The sequence below is a fragment of the Sparus aurata genome, chromosome 1, assembly GCF_900880675.1.
Source record: "Sparus aurata chromosome 1, fSpaAur1.1, whole genome shotgun sequence".
NCBI classification, from domain to species: Eukaryota; Metazoa; Chordata; class Actinopteri; order Spariformes; family Sparidae; genus Sparus; species Sparus aurata.
The window spans coordinates 10,769,892-10,782,237 of NC_044187.1; the positions used below are offsets into that span (position 1 = coordinate 10,769,892).

The 12,346-nt window shown below is 46.1% G+C and overlaps 1 protein-coding gene across 1 annotated transcript; it reads right to left on the minus strand.

Moving 5' to 3' along the window:
* Window positions 1-7,312: 7,312 nt before the first annotated feature.
* On the minus strand, window positions 7,313-11,767 carry hapstr1b (HUWE1 associated protein modifying stress responses b). The gene is made up of 4 exons (XM_030425199.1): window positions 11,323-11,767; window positions 9,613-9,693; window positions 9,192-9,467; window positions 7,313-9,089 (listed from the first exon to the last, which is right to left on the minus strand). The coding sequence occupies exons 1-4, from the start codon at window positions 11,516-11,518 to the stop codon at window positions 8,851-8,853; spliced, it is 792 nt and encodes a 263-aa protein (XP_030281059.1). The 5' UTR covers window positions 11,519-11,767; the 3' UTR covers window positions 7,313-8,850.
* Window positions 11,768-12,346: the final 579 nt, after the last annotated feature.

A 12,346-nucleotide genomic window follows, 5' to 3' on the forward strand; every position in this document is an offset into this window, starting at 1 on the left:
CATGTTCAGTCCCAAACGTACCTCTGCTACATACCTAACTTAAATTACGTACGTGACGTAGCTTCATTACGTCAGTGACTTGAAAGAACTCACCGCTGACTTTTTGTTTCACGCTGTACTCGGACAGTATGAACGTCCCGTACTTCAAACCACACAGACCTCCATTTAGTTCTTCAAACGACTTCCCTTCACTTCCTCCTTTGCTGTCGTAAGAACTACTACAACCATTAGATGTCGCCGCCTAATCACAAAAGCACCTGCAAAAACACAACACTGAAATATCAGCAACGTATAAAGTTTCTGGCAAAAGAGGGAACAGAAAACTGCAGAAACTGAGCAACATTAGGGCGTCGGCGTGCTTCAGCTGAAGAGCTCGTTGGATGGTCCGACTTGAGGTTGCTATTCTTTCTCAAATCCAACAATCTAACCCACCTCACGCAGCGATTGGACGAGAGTTTGTGTAAATATGTTTGAGGAAAGATTGTGCAGAAGTGTTTTGGCTTATGCCTGTTGTTTTGCTCCCTTCTCCATGAAAGCAGGAATTTCCTAAATTTGACATTTAAGTGCTTCATTACTTTAGTGCGTTCTGACATCTTTAGCTTCGAGTCATGTTTCTGGTGACCTGATGAATGTTAAAGCAGAAATAGCCTTTTCCAACATGGCCACCGCTAGCAACTAGGCTACTGTCCAATGCCAAAAAAAAAAAAAAAAAACAACCAGGGAAAATTTGACATTTAGACCTGGAAACCTTGGTTTGAGTGATATGAAAAGGCCTTAGTAGGCAGTTTTGTTATGTACTGATGTAGCAGAAAGAATGCTTTTGGTTTGGAAGTGTCTCAAGTCCCAGTGGTGAAGGAGGGAAACACATATCAGCGGGGGAACAGACTTTGACGCAACACCAGCACTCTCCATCAAGCGAATGCCTTACATTCTCCCTCTTCGCCTTCTTTGCCTTCTCCATCAACTGAGGTGACTTTAACTTTCCACAGTTATTACAGTTGTTTCACCATTACCAGGGGAAAACAATGCCTCTTCCTGTTTTGGTTGTGTAATGGCAGACGTGCATCTTGGCATACCTATCAGAAAAAAATCTACACGCGAACACATTTCAAATGAAATCCAATATTACATCCAGAGTTTGAGTGTTCAACAGCTTAATGCTCCTGTGTCTTCACCAATTAGTCTGCAAATGTGTTTGTTTGCTGTTTTGGTGCGTGTAGTGGTGTGAAGTTGTTTTTTAGAGCTGCAGGAAATGAGGTTGATGAGAGCAGTGAGAGCGAATCAGAATAATAAAAAGTCGCGGGCTTTAAAACCAAAACAATAAGCTGAAAGAGTCTAAAAGGCTGTAGAGCCTGAGGGGTGGGGATGTTTTCTTAGCATCACTGCTAGAGGCAACACCTCTCACAATGCATGTAGCAGCTTTACATTTATTGATTACTTGATTCTTTTTTTAAATCATTCCATCAATCAATGTAGAACAGAAAACTGTCCATCACTGGTTCCGGGAGCTCAAGAGAACGTCTTTGAACGGTCGGTCCCCTAAATCTACAGTGATATAAAACGACAGGTCCTGGCGGTCTCGGGGCGCTGACCATTAGGTACAACGCCTTCAGCTTCCCATCTCTCTCCTCCCACATTTCCTGCCATCCGTCGACTGTTGGCTATCCGGCATGGGCGAAAAAACATGCCAAAAATGATAAAAGGAAGGCAATGACATTAAACTAAGAGAAGTAGCAAATCCTCGCATATGACAAGCCAAAAATTAAGCAAGTTTTATTCTGATTTAAAAGCACATAGGACATTACAAAGTCACAATAACTAAACAAAAGACACCAGGCTTACCGTGCAGCTAAAAGCCCGTAAAGACATTTGAGCAGAATAGTGTTTTTGTTAAATGACTTCCATGATTAATCCATTAGCCGAATGTTGACCATTTGTCAGGAGCACTCACCAATCATCGGCACATCTCCATGTCCTTGACTTCCAGGAGAGAAAAAGAAAAAGCACAACAAGGTGACGATTTAAAACTACTGGGGCTGAAAGCAATGTTTTCTGTTTTGCAGGCTCAGTTTTTCAGGCTAATAGCGAGTCCGGTGAGGGCCCGAGTTTGAGCGATCGACCCACAGAGGTACTGTACGGGTCGGACGGCTGTCGAAGGCTAATGGCTCACAGAGTCACACCAGGTAAAGCCTCCTGAAAAATTTAAAATGTACCAAAACGAAATATCACTTCAAGCGCAGAATATTGTAAAAGTGGAGCTGTGCTGAAGAGAGGGCAAGTGGGACTGTGAGTGTGTGTGTGAGGGCACGAGCGTAGGTGTGTATGAGTGAGTGAACACGTAGAGGAGCTGATCCTATCAGACTCTTGTCAGGTCCTGTTGGGTTTTTCTATATAAACCTGTGAGCAAGGAGACTTGTGCTGCACGTACACTTTTTTTTTGTTTGCCTCCCCTTCCTGTCTATATGTCTCTCGCTCTCACACACACACACACACTCTCTCTCTCTGTCAGTCTCTTCCTGTTTTTCTTCTGTCTTTCTACATTTCCCCCTTTTCTCACATCATTAGTCTCTCCATGTCTCTCCTTGCTCTCTCCCAGGAGCTCACTGAGGATTTAGGCCTCCTCTCCTCCTAGACTCACCTACATCCTTTCATCCTGTTCCCTCCTCTCATCCTCCTCCTCCTCCTCCTCACTCCCCTCTCCCTCCTTTTCTTCTCGCTCTCCTCTCTCTCTCTCCCCCCCTCCTCCTTGCTTAACCTGCTTCCTGAGCCCAAAAAATAAACCCACACAAGCAAACACACACACACACACACACACACTGACACATTACACACTGTGCACACGCATACAGAATCAAGCCCAAACCCATCTGCAGCCAGCAGCACAACATCTAATCCTCATGCTTGGGGAGGAGGGGGACCTCGCAATCATTCCTGCTCCCTTTCTGCCCCACCATTCATTTTTTTTTCTTTTTCTCTTCTTCAGTCATTTTTTTTTCTCCATCCTTTAACGCGCGCCCCAGCACCCAACTGGTAGGTGTTTGCTTGCGAGGACGGGACCGCTTCATCTCTGTGTGGACCTTTTTTTTTCTTGTCAAGTCGAGTGGTTGTCACTCATGTGCCTTTACGGGGACGCTCGCAGACCGACGCTCGAAACCACGAAAGCCAATTTCACTCATCGGCACCCCTTCTGATAAAAAAAAGTGAAATAAGCTGGTGTAGTGTTTGGTTGGGGTGAAAACCTGACGCCTGTAAGCCGTGCGCGGCACATGACCGAGAGCCACTGGTCCTGAAGCGACGATGGCTCTGCGATGCTGCCGCCCCGCTGCGCTGGACGCTGCTGCCGCCCTGTGGCCGCACGAATGAACCGCAACCCCCCCCCCCCCCCCCCCCCCCTCTCCTATAATGACCGTTTGATTTCTGGAGGAGTTGCATCACGACCCCCCCTCACACACACACACACACACACCATCACCACCACCTCTACCTCCCCTCTCCATCCCACCCTGCACCACCAGCACCAGCACCACAACCCCTCCTCTCTGGGTTGGATAAATATTGCTGGAAGATATATAACGTGTTGCTATGGTGATCAGCTCGTGGGTTTTTTTTTTTTCATGGCATTTGTGGAAGACAGGGACATGCTGGTGCGCAGGGAGCTCTGAAGATCTGGTGTGTGTCTGTGCGAGTGTGTCTAAGCATGTTTGTGTTTGCGAGGAGAGGAGGAGAGGAGGGGAGGGAGGGGATGGGGGCGCCTTTTTGAAGAAGAGGAACATTCACAAAAACACAGCAGAACCAAAAATAGGAGACAATCCCTCTCAGACCCTCGCGTTTTTCAATGCACGCCACGCGCCGCTCACCTACCGTAGCCTACGTGCACAAAAACTAAGAGCCCTGACTAGCAGCCGTCTCCGGGGAGTGTTTAACCTCTCTTTCCCGCCCCCCCCCCCTCCTCTCCTCCTTCCACCCGTCTCCTCCACCACCACCTCTCCATCTCCCTGCTCTCCGGCTGCTCCATCTCTCTGGGGACGCGTTCTCAGTCTGCCTGATTGGCTTCTGTTTATGTGCATGTGCTAATGTGTTAATGTGGCCCTGTGTGTGTGTGTGTGTGTGTGTGTGTGTGTGTGGTAGTGAGTGTATAAGCATGCTGTCCTCTATCAATTAACGCAACCTGGCGCGGCAATTAACACTACCCATTGTGTGTACGCCGCGTACGTCGGCGCGCGTCCGCACATGCACACGGGGGACGACTAGTGCATCATTGATCGCCAGCTGTCTGCCACTGAAGTCTCCCTAATGGTCAAGCCCACACAGGCACACAATTGCTATGACGGAACGGACGTTTGGTGTGTGTGTGTGTGTGTGTGCGTGTGTGTGTGTGTGTCCGTAATGGTTCACAAAACACACCACCAACTCTCTCTTTCAGACCAGACGGCATCCGAGGAGACACCTTTATGTGTGTGTTTATGAGTGTGTGTGTGTGAGCTGATACCAGCGCAGCCCAGATGGCCATCTTCGAGGGGTTTTCTGGAACATTCAGACACTTGTTGCTTCTCGTCATCTCTCTCTCTCTCTCTCTCTCTCTCTCTCTCTCTCTCTCTCTCTCTCTCTCTCTCTCCCCCTCACACACACACACACACACACACACACATGCACAGTGCTTCTTTTTGAAGTGTGAAACAGCTTGCGGTCAGCTCTGCTCCTCTTCTATGGTTCCATCAAATCGCAGCCTTTAGAGCCTTCAGATACATGATGAAACAAAAACAACCGTGCAGTGTTAGCTGAGGGAAGAAGGAAAAAAAAAAAAGAAAAAGAAAAAAGGAGCAGATATTCTCGCTGGATGTGACAGTACAGTTCTTCTATCTTCTAATGTGGTGATGCACCAGTGTAGTCAGGAGATCAAACGGTGGGCGTTCACTTGGGGGGGGGGAGGGGAGCCCGGGAAAAAGTTCAGCCAGAAAGTACTGTTGACCCGGTAGCTTTTCCTGCAGCACATCAAAGGCTGTGGCGCCTCCTTTACAGCCGGACCGTCTTTATGTGCGGTGGATCTTCTGCAGTGATTTAGTGGAGGTAGACAGCAGTGCTTAGCTTCCAGGAGCTGTGTGTGTGTGTGTGTGTGTGTGTGTGTGTGTGTGCCGGCACCGAGGTCAAACCGGCTGTCAGATTAGAGAGAGACGCGGAACCAAACGCCCGCAAAGACTTTCTGCCGTGCGAGGGGAAACACCGTTTTTTCGCTTATTTTAGGGACCGGATGAAAGTTAATTGGGGGCGAGGAGGGGTCAGGAAAGGGAACGGGTGTTATAATTTTTTCTTCTTGCTGAAGGGAAGGTTGTCATAATTTATTTTTTTTTCTCGCAAAGAGCAGGAGAGGGTCTTCACTTTATTTCTCATCCAGGATTTATATTTCATTTCTATGCACCGCGCTCACTTCATTTTTCAGCCCACTTCTCAATTTCACGTCTGCCGTACACAACGGTGAATTACTGCTCCATTAAGTCAGTGAGGTCTAAAGTTTCGTGTAACATTTTAAATTCGTTGTGCTTTGCCTCTTTTTTGTTATATTTAGCTGTCACATTATTTTGAGATACTGAGGAGAGTCTTGTTCAGCCGTCCCTCCCCATCCGAGTCATTTTGATACAGTCCCTTAATAAATCACACATTTGCTTTCCATCAAAGACCATAAAATCAGAAAGCGATGTCTCATAGACGTCTCATACATTTACCCAGACTGCACCATGTTATACATTTGTTATTTTAGGAAGAAGAAAAGAAAAACAGATTGGGATCAGACAGACAAGCTGCTTGTTTTTTTGTTTTTTTGTACACTTCCTCAACTCAAAGGATGAAGTTTTGCAAAATCTGTATCACGTCAGACTCGTGACTGCTAAATAAAGGACAGTGAAAAAGATCGCGTTGCTGTTGTGCACCATTAACGACAAGTGTCATCAGAGGTGGGATGAGCGCACATCACCTCACTTCGAACACTTCCGCCAGAGAAACCGAAAACTTGGCAGCGAACAGAGAACAGAGAACTGTTCAGATTAATCACCTTTTTACAGAGTGATCCTGGAGGCTCTCTGGACCAAATTTGGTAAAGATTGGATGAAATTCGTAGGAGTTAGCAAAAAGAAGTGTGAGAATATCTGTGTAGGTGGAAATGGTTGTGGCCTATTTGGACAGAGAGGTGTGGAGAGAGAAAAATGATTTTGCTTCAAGGTCTTGTAGCTGGATCTGGGGTGTTTTTTTGGTGCCACACTTATGCAAAACTCCCTCCTGGGCTCATGATCTTGATCTCCAGCGAATGATATTGAAGTCTGATTGTTGTTGACATATCCTTTTAACTTAAACGCAGCCTTCTTAGCAGAGGTCATGAGCCTTTAAAGCTGTCTGATATCCTCGCCACAGCAGGTCTGTCCTTATTATATGAACTGTTTTTAGCTTTAAAAGGTGTCGCTGCCTGGGTGAAGTACATAACTACCTCTAATTACTCATCAGTGTGACAACAACTGCTCACTAATGCAGTGAGTCATCTCAAATGACATCTGAAATGCTACAATCTGAATAATTTTGTCATAATGGCCGGTGCATCTTAGTATTCCTCACTGTTTGCGAGCAGCTCTCTTTAACCTCTCTGATATTCTGTTTCCTGATTTTGCACTTGAGCTAAACTCCCCGTGAAGAAGTAATCCTTTGAATGGTCTGTTTGGAAGCGAAACTCTAGTCGGGGGGAAAAGTTTACAGCTAACTGTTCACAGATCTTAAACATTGTTTGAATGTTCAGTATTTTTATATCCGTTAGTTAACATGCCGGTGCAGGTTGCTGTCAGTTTGTTTCGCATCACAGGCTTCCTTTTGAGATGTAAAAGAGAAGGCAGGACAGAGTAGTCTGTGTCGCCCCCATGTGTCGACAAGCTGAACTGCGCAATGGCCTCAAAAGTTTGTTGACATCCTTCTCTCGCAGAACTCTGCTGTACAGGAGAATAACAAAGTTAGAAATAGAGCGGCTCCAGTCGTTCCTTTATGGTCGGAGCCATGGTGATTGATGGCAGAGTGACTGCACGTCTCGCTCCTTCATGCTTGAGATGATTAATAGCATGTTAACCGAGCCAGCTCTGAAATTGATAATATAGCTGAAAGTCTCAGTTTTTTCCCACTTCATTGCACCCTTTATCCTTCCTTTCTTGAAGCTCGCCGGCGGCAGTTCATAGAAATATTACGTTTGAGAGTTGAGAAATAAGACCACGTCAAGCAGGCGAAGCAAACGAGTGCAGAAAACATCAAACAACGGGGAGGAAAAACGCAGAGAGAACTTGGATAAACGCTTGTATTTTCTTTAATGTCAGAATTGTACATGGACATCCCGATGGATTTGCACTTCTTTTTACAATATGTACCACATATAACAGCACCTACATGTTATTTACACACATTACACAAGATTGTATCACAAAGCAGTGTGAAATTTTGCAAAACAAGAGCCCCGCAGCCTCGCTGAACCATCACGTCCATCATTGAGTTGGCTAAACAAAATAAAATATCACAGCCCATCTTCTCGATCACAGACCACCTCCCCCCCCCCCCTTCTCATTTTCAAGGTTTAAAGCTGGAATCATAAGTGTTGTAACTCTTTCAATACAAGAGACTAAGAGATGACGATGCAACACTTTATGTTCTTGTCAATGGGGCAAATGTAAACATTAATTAGGTAAAATGCAAGCTCTGAAACACTGTGACTGCTTTTTAAGCAAAAAAAATGCAAGAACCAGTACTCAGCCAGTCGTGAAGCTGAGAGGGAAACAGTGTCTGGATTAACTGTAATCACGACAATACTATGGGTTACAACGTGATTAGAAAATGGCAAATAACGCAGGGTAAGGTTACTTAGGAAAAGAGATCTTTGTCGAAAATACAGCTTGCTTTACCATCTTTTGTTACCCCACCGCCACTCACAGTGTCGACGCGTGGCATCTGTGGACACTGACAGACCTGCTTTGTGATAAAACCCTGGTTTAGGCTGCAAGGAGCAACTAAAGAAAACAAAGGATGAATTGAAGTAAAACAGGAAAATAACTTGTTCAAGTGGGTGCTAGATTTGCCAGAACCCTGCATCCACATCCACAAACACACACGCACACACACACACATTCACTCAATCACTCACCGTTGCACAAAAACCAGAGATACTGTAGCAGCTTTCTCAAAGGCAAAGACAAGTACAACACAGTAAGTGGCAGTTCTGCTGTCAGAAACGCAAACACACAGAGCAGCAGCAGAATGAGAAACACACGCTGACAAGCGTTTTGAGTCAAGCCACACGGCAGGGAGGTGGTTCAAACTCCTGAAGAGTGCAGGTTTCAGTCCAGTCTGGTTTGGCCAGCACTCCACAGAGGGAGGAGGGGGAGAAAGTACGCTCGACAGTGAGGGGAGGAGAACTGCAAACAGTAAGCAACAGCCCGATTCGTCTGATTAGCGGATGTGAAGCACGAAGGCGCCCGGCCAAATAAACAATGTCTAAACGCAACATTCTGCAATATAAGGGTTTCAAGTGTCACGTGTGCTCACTTAGGTATCAGATCTACTGAGGGCAACTAAACAGGAAAGAACATTTTTCTGGAAAAAGAACAGAACACTTCTCTGGAGCGGATAAGTGAGACAACAGAGGGGGATGAAAGAAAAATAAAAAGGGGAAAAAATGTGTCAGGTTGGTAATAGTTAAGTTCCTTTATTTGTAGCATTGCAACTAAGATGAAAAGGAGGAAGATTTCAATGGTTGGCCAAGGCATCAGTCCTCATCAGCTGTCCAGTCGGCCACCGAGGAGAGGACAGAGGAGGGATTAGTGGCGTAGGAAAAGTTCAGAGCATCCTGTTACGTTTATGAGTAGGCGAGTCTGTGATGACGTCACTACAGGGGGCAGGGCCTCGTTTACGATTGGCTGTGGAATCCAAGTGAAGTGCCATCTCCTCCGCGATGAAGGTGTTGAGGTCCACATCGTGAAGACCATTCCTGCGTCGACTGAGGGACTGGGCAGGGTGAGTCGGGGAACCAGGAGGACCCGAACGCACAGAAATGCTTGCCATGGCACCACTAAGGCCTGGAGAGAAAAAAGGAAAATGTTAGGACGTGTCCACTCAAACAAAATCTAGCATCTTACACAATGCAACACCTTGTTGCTGAATACGCCATTTTGACCTACCGTGCAGCGCTATGGCCTCCCTGAAAGGCTGCAGGTCAGTCTCCACTGAGCTGCCGGTCTCTGGGGCTGGTGGCCGGCTTGCGGACACCATGGCGACTCTGGGTGGGGCACGAGCTGTCCGTGGAGGTGGTACTTTGCCACACAGGAAGCTGATGAGGTCCTCGCGCCTGATGGTTCTTCTGCGTTTCTTAACCCATGCAATCACATCCTTATTCCTACGCTGGTAACCCAAGTGGATGCCCAGGTCATAGCTCCGTTGGTGAGCCTCCATACTCTCTGAAAACAAAAAAGGACAAATGTTTTCTTTTTAGAAACCAAAGTTCATCTGCAACAACCTCATTTACAAACAGACATACAAAACAAAGTCTAAACGGAGAGTCAGTTACAAGATGAGCAATACTCAAGGAGACGTAATACTTGCCTTTGTACAGGTTAGTTACAGCTGTGGCAGCATTCTGGAAGGGCACCCAGAGAGAAAGGCCCTGCTGCTGACATACTCGATCTGAAAAATTAAATTCAAGAAGTTAGTCGGGTTGTGATGATAACTTCACAATGTCATTGTTGCTGCGAAATCCCGCACTCCCCTTCAGAGGCTCGTATTTCTTCACAAAAGTTGGAAATGGGCTTTCGTGCGTAGACAAAAATAACTGGCGGGTGGTGTTATTAGAGGCAATCACTTTCAAACTCCTTTCACAGCCACACAGCATCAAATATAATTGAAGTGGTCTGTGTGAGTACAGTAACGCGACAGAAGAGAGATGTGAGGGGGGAAAAAGCAGCTTAAACAAAGAATCGGTTAAGTCCAGCTAACGCGTCTGTTTGATAACATAAAAGTACAAGTAGAAAAGCTCAGTGCCTCACCAGCGCTCCACCACCAATCATCCTCACACACATTTGATTATACCGCAAATCCTTACATCTAATCTACAGAGGCTGGCCATATGGTTTCCTGTCCATATGGCCTCCTCGACTGGTGTTGAATTTTACTTTATGAGGATGCAGCTGTTGGTACAGTCTGAACACACAGTGGAGGGAGCCTGGGTGCAGGATTTCTCAGCTAAGGGAGAAATAATGACTGTGCTTGAAAAGTAGTTGCAAAATTAGTACAGCTTTAATATGAAACACGGTCTGTCTGGCAAAACGAACAAAGCCAACTTAAACAAAGTGTTCCTCCCCTTAAATGACGTACTGATCACATTAATCAACCATGATGCCACTATTTAAAACAAAGACTTATTAAAACGGGGCCCAGGCTTATTTCCAGTTTGGGTGTGTGCTAATAGCAAATGCTGACAGGCGAAGATTTCACTTCTATACTTTTTTTTTTTTAATCCTTTCGCCATTTTGTCATGGACAATTACAACAATGCAGTCAACATGAGAAGCCCCCTCTGTTTGTGTGTAGGAATAAAACAAATGTAAGGTTACTTATTAAAAGCCAAACCACCACTGCGACGTTTAAGTATCACCGCGTATGACCGTCAACAAACGAGTTGTTTTCAGTCGGCAAACTCCTCCCTGTGTATCGCCATTTTGACGAGCTAGGTAACTGTTAACGGTGGACAAAAACATTTTTTAGTGCGAGCCATGTTGTGTGCAAACAGGGAGAATAAATGTGCTGGAAAGAGTGAAAGAAACACACGCCACCGGGTCAGCCGGAGCTTTGTGGGCCAGTTGGCTCGGCCACTGATCAATCCGTTTAGCCCCGAAGGACCTCTGACAACTCAGGCCACTGGGCCAGATTCAGCTCTGTTGTCCCACATACTGACACTGTGACCGGCTGTTAGCTGCCGCTAGCGTTGTCAGCAGCTTCACGTTAGCTTTCGTCGTCAGCTAGCTACAAAACAGGGTCACGATATCGAGAAGAGATCCACGGAATCCCCGATTTGATGCACGATTTGAAAAAAATACACATTTTGGTGTCTTCCTACACGACCGTTGAAACACACACACCGCTAATTACGCTGTGAAGGCAAAGCTGCGACTGGCTAACCTAGCCAAGCTAACCTAGCCAGTGCCCTTTGTGTCTCTCTCCGCCCAGTGATAACGTTAGCTAGCAGGATTAGCTTTCGTTAGCATCGGCTAGGACAGCTAGCTAGCTTGACTTCAACTTCGGTGTCGTTAGTACGAACCTTTGTAGAGCTGTGCTACCGCGGTAGCGGAGTTCTGAAAGAGGTGCCACAGTTGCTGTTGACTTTGTTCCGTCTCCTCCTCGGTTGGATCACGCTGTTCGGCCTCTGCTAAGCACTGCCGTTCCCACTTGGAGAACCAGTGTTCGGGGCCGTGCTCCTGGATCTCCGCTTCTCTCTCCTCCTTCCTCTCCTCCATAGCTAACCTTAGGCGTTAGCTATTAGCTTTTAAGCTAGACTTCGTGTGAAATGCCGGATTGTTTGGTTTCCCGAGGTACTTCGCTGCCTTTCTCCTGTATTCTATACGAGAAATACGTTCCACGACCCTAACACTCTATAGAAAAGGAAAAAACACCATTCCCGTTAGAGCCGCATTGTGAACATTTTGAATTCCGCCCACACGCCCAGTGTAAAGCACACCAAACTAAAGAACGCGATGACAACACCTTGGAATTTCTGGAACTGGCCACTCCCATTTTTTCGATATGCTGAAAGGCGGTTGGCTGCGACGACTTTCTAGGCGGTTCTCGGTGCTGAACACGAAGCCTGATTGGACGACGGCAAAACGAGAAAAAGGTCAGAGAATAACAACGTTGATCCCGCCCAGGAGGCTCGACCGCATTCTGCCCAGCAGGGGGCAGCCGCGCCTCGGACACACGAACCACTACAACATGGTGTCAAGACCCAGCGTCACTCTGCAGGCTGTCTGTGCAGAGTTCTTCTAGTCCTATAGTTTTCCAAAGTTAGCTGCCATAGCCTTCATAATAGAATAGATTATTGTATTATCCTTTATTGTCACTAAACACATTTATAATTAAACTGTGAGTGGCTTTCTCCTCAGGTCAGTACAAATAGATGGTAAAAATGGTAAAAATATGGTAAAAATTATACACATATATACAGAAAAACGATATAAAGATATACGAGTTAGCAGCTTTAACACTGTAGATAGATAGATAGATAGATAGATAGATAGATAGATACTTTATTCATCCCGAGAGAAATTTTAGACATCCAGTAGCTTATA